At 42.8% G+C, this 13,152-nt stretch overlaps 1 protein-coding gene across 2 annotated transcripts in view; it reads left to right on the top strand.

Annotated features, from left to right (window-relative positions):
- The window catches only part of VPS53 (VPS53 subunit of GARP complex), a gene marked incomplete at both ends in the record, with an annotated part of 175,649 nt that overhangs the window by 125,470 nt on the left and 37,027 nt on the right, over positions 1–13,152 (top strand). For both annotated transcript variants that reach the window (XM_080713279.1, XM_080713280.1), the window contains 2 exons: positions 8,413–8,495; positions 10,173–10,251. In XM_080713279.1, the coding sequence (XP_080569405.1) occupies positions 8,413–8,495; positions 10,173–10,251 (162 nt within the window). The remainder of the gene's footprint in view (positions 1–8,412; positions 8,496–10,172; positions 10,252–13,152) is intronic.

Genomic DNA, 13,152 nt, shown 5'->3' with positions numbered 1-13,152 from the left:
ATGTCTGTGCTATCAGGAACTATATGATAAACTATTTTATGGTACTGAGGGTTGAACCCAAGGGTGTTCTACCTCTGAGCTTTCTGGGGTTTTTTGTTTTTGTTTATTTATTTATTTATTTTTTGGTGGTACTGGGGTTCCTGGAAACCCTTCTATTTCCGGGCTATACTCCTGCGGCCGACTGACTCAATTGGGATGGCCGCTGAAGTCCGCTCAAGATTGATTTATCTCAGAAAGATGGGCATGGATTCGGGTGCCGTTCTGCATTCACTTATCTGCAGCGATTCTTTCCCTTCTATGAAATAAATTCCTTTAAGTTCCTATTCACAGCACTTCGGGAAAGAATCTGACATGGACAAAAGCTTCTTGAGCAATTGACACTTTATTACAAGAACCCTGAAAATTTATATCCTTCACCAGTGAGATTAATAGTAAGAAAAAGAGAGGAGTGCAATCACTGCAAAACAATAGTGAATGACATGTAAACAAAGTAAAAAAAACTAGTCCGGCATTCAAGAGATTAGCTCTGGATCTTGCGCAGATCCAGCTGCCCTTGCAGACAGGCAGTTCCAAAGGGCAAATTCCAGAAGACACAGGCACGCCCAGGGCTTGGAGAATAGGCCTCTCGTGGAATCTTCTTTAACTTTTTTGGAACTTTTCATCTCTAGGGCTTAGTCCATATGGCAGGCATGGGGAGATATGGCGATCCAGGGGGATGTGATGGAAGTCTCCCAGGTGTCGTCCGCATTGCCTTCTAAAGTCTGAAAGCTTAAGCAAGCTCACAACACAGTTTGGCAGATAAACACCAAAAAATAACATGAAGTTTTTAGATTTAGTTGTCAAATGTACTTCCCTAGCTGCAGAGCACTTTTCCTCAAACGATAGGCTTATTAGAAGCCTATTCATCATATAAATAATCCATATTCCTATCACAGACCCTTTGCAATATCCTTTTCTTTTCTGATTACCCTGATTCTCTCTTTCCCATTTGGGAAAATCTTAGGATAAGCTCTTCTTCATATAAAAATCCTTTCTTACTCTCACCATATTTCCTTTCTTTCACACTTACACATTTATTATATCTATCCTTTGTTCTGACATATTCATTTCTTAGCCACATGGCGCCTCCCTGTCTCGGGCAGCGCTCATACTGGGTGTAAAGGTCAAGAATCTTCCTAGTCTTCAGCTCTATTGTATTGGGCAGTATTAGCTGCTCATAAACTTGGTTGCTTTGATGTCACACCCAAAGTTTATCTTCTCTGTATCTAGGCAGGATTACAAGAAGAGGGGTAAACAGAGGCACTGGGTTGCCTCCCTTTTAGGGCTTTTATTGTAAGTTAATGATTAGAATGAAGGTCAGAGATAGAGGGGAAGTCTGCGATTTGTAATTGCTGTTACTGGAATATTTTCCACAGCATCTGAATTCTGACTAGATTTTATTACCATTTGAGCAAAGCCGAGGACGTTTAGAGGCTTAGACAAATTACCAGAAAGTTTATTTTCCACGGACTCAGTTTCTCTCACAGTCCTGATCTTACACCACCGGAGCAATTCGTGTGGAGAGTTAAAAGAATCATTACCAAAAGAATAATAGTTATGAAAGTATATCTAAGAGTGGGGGAGTACTTTGGCCAGAGACAACACTTTCTCTCGGGGCTTTCGCTCACGTTGAAGACTAGCCAATTAACTGCGTGGGAGACCATCACACAGATGCCGAGGAGAAGCAAGTAATCTCGGCACACTCCCAGACCTATTTTTTTATATTTTTATTTGGAAACAGGGTCTCTTCAGCTAGCACAGCTGGCTTCGAACCTGCGCGATCCTCCTGTCTCCGCCTCCCAAGCGCGGGGATGATAAGCGTGGACCTCCACGCCCGGCTGTTTTTGTTTTTAAACAGGGTGTTTCTTGTTGCATGCTGGCCACAAACCTGTGAACCTCCTGTCTCAGCTCCCTCAGTATCGGGATTAGAGGCATACATCTCCGCCCTTTCTGGTTTTTTTATTTGTTTGTTTTATTTTTTTAAACAGAGTCTTTTTTAGCCGGGCGTGGTGGCTCACGCTTGTAATCCCAGCATTTGGGAAGCGAGACTGGAGGATCGCGATTCGCAGACAGCCTCAGCTACTTAGTGAGGCCCTCTGCAACTCAGTGAGACCCTGTTTCAAAATAAAGAATAAAAAATGGGCAGGGGGTGTGGCTCGGAGGTCAAATGCCTCTGAGTTCCATCCCCAGACCCACAAAAAAAATAAAAATAAATAAACAGAATCTTTTTGTTTCTTGCTGCATTTTGGCCTCAAACCTGCGAACCTCCTTTCTCAGCCTCCTCAGAACTGGGATTAGAGGCATATACCACCATACCCAGCCCATTCCATGGATTATTTAATAGTATCCCAAATAATATTTTATGCTTCTTCAAATTTTTGCCTTTATAATCCTATAGAGAACATCTTTCATTTTTTAAATTTTTTTATTGGTGCATTTTAGTCATACATCTTAATGGGGTACATACAAGATGGTGGAGGCATACATGCTCATATCACCCAATTAGCCCTTACCCAAATCCCGCCCCATCCCTTTCCCCTCTCTCCTTCTCATGTTTGGCTTAGTGATTGACTTTGATGAGAACATCATTCTAAATATAGAATATTAAATGTTTTGTACTATTTTTTAGAACAAATTCTTTAAGTATTAATAGATCATAGACCATTTTGATGACTCATGATGCCAGAAGCTAATTTTTTTAATTTAGTGAAATTTTTATTACTTTTTTATGGTACTAGGGATGAAATGCAGGGACATTTCACCTCCGAACTACACCCCCAGCCCTATTTCTTATTCTTTATTTTGAAACAGTGTTTCACTGAGTTGCAAAGGGCCTCACTCAGGAGCTGAGGCTGTCCTCAAACCTTGATCCTCCTGTCTTAGCCTCCCAAATTCTGGGATTACAAGCATGCACCACCAAACCAGTTTAATTTAGTGAAATTACTTTTACTGGTTATAAAAATAAATAAATACATCTCCAGCACTGCTAAATAAATAAATAAGTAAAATGTCAGGTACCTAGAAATAAGTGTAATGAAAGACATGTAAGACCTTGAAAACTATTAAATGTTTCTGAGTAAAATTAAAGACTTTAATAAATAGACTTTCGTATCCATAGATTATAAGACAATTGTTAAGATGTCAAGACAGTTGGTAAAGCTGGCTGATGAGGATTTTGGTGCATTATACTGTTCTCTATTTTTCTGTAAATGTTTGAATTTTCTCTATTAAATCGACCATTTGACAGGAGGATTCAGGTTAAGGACAACCTCAGCAACCTATTGAGACCCTATTTCTTGTTTTGTTTTGTTTTGTTTTGGTGGTACTGGGGTTCCTGGAAGCCCTTCTACCTCAGGGCTACACTCCCAGACCTATTTTATATTTTTATTTGGAAACAGGGTCTCTTAAGCCAGCACGGCTGGCTTCGAACCTGCGCGATCCTCCTGTCTCCACCTCCCAAGCGCGGGGATTACAAGTGTGCGCCACCATGCCCAGCGAGACCCTATTTCTAAGTAGAAAATAAAAAAATAGGGCTGGGGTATAGCTCAGAGGTAGAATGCCCCTGAGTTCAATCGCTACTAACACCAAAAATTGAAAAAAAGAAAAGGTCTTTTTTTTAAATTTTGGTCCTAGGGTTCAACCCAAGGAAATTCTACCTCTGAGCTATACCCCAGCCCCATTTTTTTAATTTAAAACAGGGTCTTACTAAATTTCTGAAGTAATTTTACTTTTCTCACTAAGTTGCTGAGATTGGCCTTGAAACTGTGATTTGTGTGTGTGTGTGTGGTACTGGGGATGGAACAAATATATTTTTATTTGGAAACAGGGTCTTACTAAGTTGCTGAGAGCCTCACTGAATAGCGATCCTCCTGTCTTAGCCTCCCAAGTACTGGGATTACAAACATGTGCCACCACGCCCGGCAAAACCGTGATTCTCCTGTCTCTGCCTCCCAAGTACTGGGATTGCCAGTGTGCAGCAACATGTCTGGCTGTTTTTAAATTCTGAGCATTTTGTGCAGTCCTGGGGATTGAACCAAGGGCTTTGTGCCTGCTAGGCAAAGCACTCTAGTACTGAGCTTCATCTTCATCCATTATTAAATAGACTTTTAAAGTCATCTACACTCCCTGCTGAGTGTGCTCACCTGGAACCCCAGGATCTGGGAAACTAAGAAGAAAGACCACAGGTTTGAGATCAGCCTCAGGGATTTGGTGAAACTCTCAGCAACTTAGCAAGACTCTGTTTCAAAACAAAAAATATAAAGGACTAGGGAGATAGCTTGGAGGTAGAATGCCCCTGGGTTAATTCCCCATACCATACATACATGAAAAAATTAATACACACTCCTAAAAAGTTTTAAAGTATTATAAAACATTTACATAAGGAAGGATATTTCCCTTAATCTTACCCCTCAGAATAACCACTTTTATCAATTTTTTTTTTTTTTTTTTTGTGTGTGTGTGTGTGTGTGTGTGTGTGTGTGTGTGTGTGTATGGTACTGGGGATGGAACCCAGGGGCTATATTCCCAGACCTATTTTATATTTTATTTGGAAACAGGGTCTAAGTGCTGAGAGCCTCACTAAGTAGCTGAGGCTGGCTTCGAACCTGCGCAATCCTCCTGTCTTAGCCTCCCAAACACTGGGATTACAAGTGTGTGCCACCACGTCTGGCTCCACTGTTATCTATTTAATGTATTGTCGTCCCAAGGATTTTTTGGTGTACCATTTTCTGTTTGTTTGTTTGTTTGTTTGTTTGTTTGTTTGTTTCTGCAGTACTGGGGATGGAACTCAGGGGCATTCATTCTACTTCCAAGCTACACTTCAGCCCAAATTTTTTTTGGGGGTTGGGGGGTCTGAGGATGGAACCCAAACATTTGACCTCCAAGGTACACCCCCTGCCCTATTTTGTATTTTTATTTTGAAACAGGGTCTCACTAAGTTGCGGAGGACCTCATTAAGTAGCTGAGGTTGTCCGCAAACTACGATCCTCTGGTCTCAGCCTCCCGAATGCTGGGATTACAAACTTGTGCCACCACACCTAGATTTTCAGCCCTATTTTTTATTCTTTTATTTTGAAACAGAGTCTCACTAAGTTGCACAGGGCCTCACTAAGTAGCTGAGGCTATCTGGGAACTGCAATCCTCCTGTCTCAGCCTCCCAAATGTTGGAATTATAAGTGTGCGCCACCACACCAGCTCCTGTATCACTTTTTAACAAAAATGAGCCATATTCTACTGTTAATCCACAACAAAGCAACATTGTTTTGTTCTTAACTAAATCATGGACATGTTTCTATGTCAGTATTACCTCAGCCTTTTAACACCTCCATGGGGTGTTCCATTCATTCTTTTACTTGTTCCAGAGATCTTTATTAAGCACTTACAATGTACCAGGCACTACATCTGGCGTTAATTAGTAGCAGTTAACAGAGTAGATATGTTTCTCTCTGTCAGGAAACTCAGAACTAAGGGAGGAAGGGGGGGTAGATAATAAGTAAGTCAGACAAGGCTTTACTCCTGCTTTGTGGTGTAAGGGAGAAAACAGATGCCACAGTGCTAGTGTAAGGGAGCCAGCTGCGAGGAGAGTGGTCAGAGCCGTCTCCAAGGAGGTGGTGTCGAAGCAGAGAGCAGAGGGGGAGACTTCCAAGTGAGGACTTGAAAGGGCTGAGAACCGGGCGTGCAGCAAGCCATGGAGCTGCTTAATAGGGGTGAGCAGGAAGCCTTCCAGGAGAGGAAGTAGCAGTGTGGATGAAGGTCCTGAGGCAGAAAGACCCAGGTTGTTCCTGAAACTTGAAAGGCCAGTCACTGAAGGCCAACAGGCAAGGTAGAAAGTAGCAAGGTGGGGCCAGAGAGGAAGGAACCAAGTCATGGTAGAAGTTCCAGCTTTATTTTCAGTGTACTGAGAGATGCTATTGAAGATCTTAAGCGTGCTAAGCCTCTGCCATAATTTATTCCATCAGTCCCTTGAAGAGATCCCTGCAGATTGTTTTCAGTAATAGAGACCAACACTAGAATGTGAGCTCGGCGAGAACAGGATCTTACCCATTCTGTTCACTGAGTAACTGTTCAACGGCTGGCACAGAATGGGCTTTCAGTAATAGCAGTTGAGTGAAGGAACACTGCAGAGAATGCGTGCACATCTCTGCACATGGTGCTTGTTATTTCCTTGGAGTGCATTTCTAAATGTGTAATGGCCACGTGGAAGTCGTGTGTGTGTATGTGTGTATATATATATATACATATATATACATATATATATTTTTTGTTTGTTTGTGTGTGTGTGTGTGTGTGTGTGTGTGTGTGTGTGTGTGGTACTGGGAATGGAACCCAGGGGCATTCTACCTCCGGGCTATACTCCCAGACCTATTTTCTATTTTGTTTGGAAACAGGGTCTCACTAAGTTGCTGAGAGCCTCACAAAGTAGCTGAGGCTGGCTTCGAACCTGTGTGATCCTTCTGTCTCAGCCTCCCAAGCATGGGGATTACAAGCGTGCGCCACCACGCCTGGAAGTCTTTGTATATTTAAAGTTTTGTTTTTTGAATAAATTGTCTTTGGAATACCACTATGATGTATGAATACATTGCACCAATAAAAAATAAATTTAAAAAAAATTGTCTTTGGAGCTGGGAATGGTGGCGCACGCTTATAATCCCAACATTTGGGAGGCTGAAACAGGAGGATTGCAGTTTGTGGCCATCCTCAGCTACTTGGTGAGGCCCTTTGCAACTCAGTGAGACCCTGTTTCAAAATAAAGAATTAAAAAAATAGGGTTGGGGGGGTAGTTCAGAGGTAGAATGCCCCTGGGTTTCATCCCCAGTACCCCCCACACACACACACACATTGTCTTTGAAAAAGATTATAGTAACTTACACATCCTAAATTCTTTTTTTTTTTTTTTCTTTTGTGGAGCTAGTAATTGAACCAGGGCCATTCTGCCTCTGAGCTACACCCCCAGTCTTATTTTATTCTTCATTTTGAAACAGGTTTTCATTAAGTAACTGAGGCTGGTTTTGAACCTGCAATCCTCCTTTCTTAGCCTTCCAAGTACTGGGATTACAGGCTTGTACCACCACGCCTGGCTTCTAAGTGCATTTTGAAATTGAACACGGGACATTCATTATTCTTAGAATGTATCTCATAGGGTTAGATCATCCATTCCCAAGGATGCTTTCAGATATTTATAATTCCTGGTCAGTTGTATTTTCCTTCGAGACTGTGAGTGTCTTTCCTAGGCAGTCAGCTGATGATGGTAGGACTATGTTTCTTTACTTTACCACTGTGTCTCTAGTACCTCAGCAAGGTGATAGCCCGTAGTTGCTCAGCAAATATTTAAAATGATTGTTCTGCTACTCACCACCAAAAGTTTCCTATGTTGGTAAGGAAGTCTGCAGTTCATAGAGCAAAGAGTATCTTTTTCTTCTTCTTTTCGCGGGTCTGGGGATGGAACCCAGAGACATTTGACCTCCGAGCTACATCCTCTGCCCTATTTTTTGTTCTTTATTTTGAAACAGGGTCTCACTAAGTTGCAGAGCGCCTCACTAAGTAGCTGAGGCTGACTGTGAACCGCAATTCTGCAGTCTCAGCCTCCCCAATGCTGGGATTACAAGCGTGTGCCACCACACCCAGCTACAAAGAGTATCTTTATATTAGGAATTTCTCAATACAAACTATTGGTGTGTCATAAGAAAGAGGTATAACACAGTGCTAAAGGGTACTACTTTTGAGGGGGTTTATTTTCTGGTCCTGCCACTTAATGTCTTAGATAGGCTAACTCTAATTTCTCATTTTAAAAATGACAACAGAGCTGGGCGTGGTGGTGCACGCTTGTAATCCCAGTATTCGGGAAGTTGAGACCAGAGGATCACGGTTCGCGGACAGCCCCAGCTACTTAGTGAGGCCCTCTGCAACTCAGTGAGACCTGGTTTCAAGAAGAAAGAATAAAAAAATAGGGCAGGGGGTGTAACTCAGAGGTCGAATGCCCCTGGGTTCCATCCCCAGACCCGCAAAAAAAAAAAAAAAGACAATATAGCTGGAAATGGCAGTGAATGCTTGGTTTCTCAGACAGCCTAAGCTTTAACGAGGCCCTTCACAACTTAGTGAAACTCTGTTTCACAATAAAGAATGAAAACTAGGGCTGGGGGTGTAGCTTGGAGGTATAATGCCCCTGGGTTCCATCCCGTTATGCAAAAAAAAAAAAAAAAAAAAAAAGGATATAATTACAGAATCTTCCTTACAGGTCATGAGAATTAAATGAGTCACATGAAGAGTGTCTTGAATTGTACTTGATTCATCAAACTTGGTAAATGTTAACCATTATTATCATGATACTCCTTTGGATCATCATTTAATGTGTTTCTGTTTCTCTTTATCTAATAGCTAGAAGAAAAACTCAAAGAAAAAGTTGACGTAAGTCTGACTGAACGAATCAATCTCACAGGAGAAATGGACACATTCAGCACGTATGTACTTTGCCCATATTTTCTCAAGGCCTGTCGTTTTCTCTTCTTGGGGCAGAATATATCAGACCATTCATGGGCTTTAGTCACTGCAGAACCTGAGTGGTCTCCAGGGCTCCTGTTGGGTTGGGATTACTCTCCACTAGCCACTAAGAAGAAACCTTATTATTGCAGCTGCCTGTCACACTCCCTCCTCAGAGAGAGTCATTCTTTTAATTTATTGGTTGGCCTTTATTAGTGTACTATCTAAAATAACCAAAGAAGGCTGGGCGTGGTGGCACACGCTTGTAATCCCCGTGCTTGGGAGGTGGAGACAGGAGGATCGCGCTGGTTCGGAGCCAGCCTCGCTGGCTTAAGAGACCCTGTTTCCAAATTAAAAAAATATATAAAATAGGTCTGGGCGTGTAGCCCGGAGATAGAAGGGCTTCCAGGAACCCCAGTACCGCCAAAATAAAATAACCAAAGAAAAGAAATCCTTCCCTGGCCATCTCTGCAAGAAATTCTAGTTCTAGGCCTCCCGTCTGCCCCCACCTAGATCGACAGAGGGCCAGGCCCACCTCCTGTGTTTTAGGAGTTTGTTTTTTGGGGTTTTTGGGGGGGGCTTTTTTTGGTGGTACTGGGGTTCCTGGGAGCCCTTCTACCTCCGGGCTACACTCCCAAACCTATTTTATATTTTTGAAACAGGGTCTCTTATGCCAGCGCAGCTGGCTTTGAACCTGCAGGATCATTCTGTCTCCTCCTCCCAAGCGCAGGGATTACAAGCGTGCACCACCACGCCTGGCTGTTTTTTGTTTTTGAGACAAGGTATCACTATGTTGCCCAGGCTGGTCTTAAACCTTCCAAGAACCACCACACTTGGCCATCTTGTTTAGGCTTTTTTTTTTTTTGTAATGCTGGCGATCAAACCCAGGGCCTCCTTTGTGCTAAGCAAGTACTCTACCACTGAGATACATTCATCCCCAGCCCCTTTGTTTTAGAATAGAAAGCACAGAAGCCTGGATTTTAGCCATCAGAAGTATGAAAGTTCGTGTGTGTGTGTGTCCCTGTGTCCCTGAGGGTAGACTCCATCTAAGAAGTTCAAACAGTAAAGCTGCCTTAAGATATTTCTCTACTTGGTTTGACTTTGCAGTATTTTTGTTGTTGCCAGTTCCTGTAGTAACTAGAATAGGGACGGGCCAAACTCTGTCTTTCACTCAAACATCTGTTAAGGAAAAATCAAAAATTTCAGTTCAAGCCAGGCATGGTGGTACACACCTATAATTCCAGAACCACACAAAACAAACAAAAAATTCAGTTCATTTCATTTCTCCCCTATTCTTAACTTTTTTGGTTCTAACTTTTGTGGTACTAGGGATTAAACTCAGGGATATTCTCCCTCTCAACTACATTCCTTGTCCTTTTTATTTTAAAACAGTCTCACTAAGTTACCAGGGTCCTTGATAAATGCTGAGTTTGGCCTGAAACTGTGACCCTTCCATCTCAGCCTCCCAGTACAGGAGGCATTACAGGAGTGCACCACCATGTCCAGCTTTAGTTCTGACTTTAAAGTTTTTATGAAACAGGTGCTGTTAGTAAAATGATGCATTGAAATTTTATACATATGCCTAAAGCATTTGGAAGGAGCTGTGTCAGTCATTCAGTCATTTTCAGAACTAGTAACCAGAGCGATCTGCTTTGCAGTGTCATCTCCGGCAGCATTCAGCTGCTGGTTCAGGATCTGGATGCGGCCTGCGACCCTGCCCTGACCGCCATGAGCAAGGTACGGCTTCAGGAACTGGCTTCATACCAGGCTTCTAGGAATGACAGAGGTGGCATCTGTCAGCCCTTCCCTGCAGCTTCTTTCACATACTCCCTGCTTAAAGTGTCCACTGAGGGGAGAAAGGAGAGCCCCCACAGGGTCCCCAACGTTCCCGCTTTATTGTGCACCTTAGGTCATCACTTGTCCTTGGAGAATGAGACAGGGAGCCCATGTGCTTGGTGAGTCGAAAGGAGATGTCTCAGGTCAGCAGCTGACACATGCTGAAAACCTTATGTGGACTCGCCAGAATGGGTGTTTCTGTTAGTGCTTAATGCAGTAACCTCTGCCTCACTCTTCATTCTTGCCCACTGAGTGGTTTTTCTAACTTGTTCTGAGCATTGGTGCCAGTGCAAGATTATTTGATCAGGTTGTGGACTCTGGTTTCTAGGATCTGTCAGTCATCCGTCCACCCTCAGAGGCCCTCCTTTGGCATTGACCATGTGCTGCTCATGTTCTTATTTTGGGCTTTTATGTGTCTATACCCTTTTTTTTTCTCCCAGAAGAATGCAATTTCTGAGCTGGTATGGTGGCACATGCCTGTAATCCCAGTACTTGGGAGGCCAAGACAGGAGAATTGCAGGTTTGAAGCCAATGAGCATAACTTAGACTCTATGTCAAAATAAAAATAGTTGGGGGTATAGCATGTAGGTAGAACTCCCAGGGTTCAATCCCCAGTACCATGCATGCGCGTGTGCGCGCGCGCACACACACACACACACACACACACACACACACACACACACAGAATATAAATTATCCTAAGTGTGTGGACCATGTCTTAAATATAGAACATGCTGATGTTTGTTGGTTAAGTTGAAAACAGGCCATTCTTGAGTTTTAAGCCCAAATAATATGAAGCTGATACTCTAGAACCTTGAAAAGCAAGAGTTGGCCAGTGAGCCAAGTATGGCCCACTACCCATTTTTGTAAATAAAGTTTTATTAGAATACAGTCATGCTGGTCTAGGGGTGTCTCTCAGAGGTAGAATGCCCCTAGGTTCTATCCCCAGTACTGCAAAAAAACAAATAAATAATAAACATAAAGAAAATCAAGATAAAATGAATAAAAAAGAATATAGCCATACTCACTCATTTATGAACTGTGTAGGGCTGCTTTTGTGTTGTAACTGAAGAATTGCAAAAGTTGCAACAACTGAAACACCAAGTAATTGCAACAGGGACCATAGAGCCCACTGAGCCCAAATGTGTACTCCCGGCCCTGTACAGTCACACAGTAAGTCAGTAAGTGATCATTCCTTCTGTCTCGTCAGGAGGGACCATGTCACAAGGTTCTGTAAGCAGACATTTGGTCAGAATTTGGCTTGGCAATAATTATAAATATTCAACAAAAGTAATACACCAAAACTTTGTCTTTGGAGTTTTAGAGTGAGGTGGGAAGTCTTGAAATAGCTGATATCACAAAGTCTCAATTGAAAAGGCTGATCCTAGCTGAGTGTGGTGGTGCACACACTTGTAATCCCAGTACTTGGGGACTGAGATAGGAGGATCACAGGTTCATGGCCAGCCTCAGCTACTTAGTGAGGCCCTCCACAGTTTAGTGACACCTGTTTCAAAATAAAGAATAAAAAAAAAAAGGTGGGTGTGGTGGCGCACGCTTGTAATCCCAGCATTAGGAGGCTGAGACCAGATGACCGCAGTTCGCGGACAGCCTCAGCTACTTAGTGAAGCCCTCAGCAACTTAGTGAGACCCTGTTTCAAAATAAAGATTAAAAAATAGGGTAGGGGGTGTAGCTTGGAGATCAAATGTCCCTGGGTTCCATCCCCAGACCCGCAAAAAGAAAAAAAGTAAAAAAAGAAATGGGGGCCAGGTGTGGTGGTGCTCGTTTGTAATTCCAGCATTCGGAAGGTGGAGGCCGGAGGATCACAGGTTCAAGGACAGCCTCAGCTACTTAGTGAGGCCCTCTGCAACTCAGTGAGACCCTGTTTCAAAATAAAGAATAAAAAATAGGGCTAGGGGGTGTAGCTGGGAGGTACAATGCCCCTGGGTTTCATCCCAGTGACGCAAAAATAAATAAATAAATAGGGTTGGGAATGTAGTTTGGAGATAAAACATCCCTCGGTTCAATCCCCAGTACTGAAAAGAAAAAAAAAAAGGCTGATTGTTTCACCAGTCAGATGCCAGTAGGTATTTCCAGAATCTCAGTGTTTATAAGCAGCACATCTGAGCAGGCAGAACGAGGCTAATCCATTTTCTTAAAGGAACATGGCTGTGAGGATTCATGTTGTAGGCTCTGATTATCCCCTAGCTGCTGGGGATCGGTCACAACATCCTGAATATGATCTGTTCCAGCTGCCATTGCTCCTGAATTGCCACACACTTCGGCCTGGAATACAGCTGGCAAAAGAATTTTTACATTTACCAAAGGAAGAGTGCAGTTTTTTTTCTCAGTAAAATAACACTCGAAGAGGGTTTAACACTCCAGGTGTTGCTTATATGGACTGTCAGTTCATTAGGTGGATTTCCCTCCAGCTGTCCCTCTTCCACCATCCATTTCTCCCCCAGACCCACACCAGCAAATAACAGACTCTACCTCCAGCATCTTTTGTTTATACCATAGGAAAACCACAGATTGGGAATACAGCAGCTGCAAGGCCATTATTTTTTTTTTGTCTGAGTCTTCTGGAGTTCTAGCAAAATGAAATCCATGTAATGAAAATAAACATGTTAAGTGGTTGCAAATTGATTCAACATATACCCTCTGTGATTTGTGCTTGCATCCTGTTTTTGTTTTTGGTTTGTTTTTGTTTTTCGGTCCTGGGAATGGAACCTCAGGGGCATTCTACCTCCAAGCTATACCCCCAGCCCTTTTTTCTTTTTTTGGTGGCACTGGGGATGGGGATT

This window comes from Muscardinus avellanarius, assembly GCF_963383645.1.
Source record: "Muscardinus avellanarius genome assembly, chromosome: 16".
Classification (NCBI taxonomy): Eukaryota; Metazoa; Chordata; class Mammalia; order Rodentia; family Gliridae; genus Muscardinus; species Muscardinus avellanarius.
The sequence above is the reverse complement of the archived record's forward strand: the minus strand, read 5'-3'. Positions and strand labels throughout refer to the sequence as shown.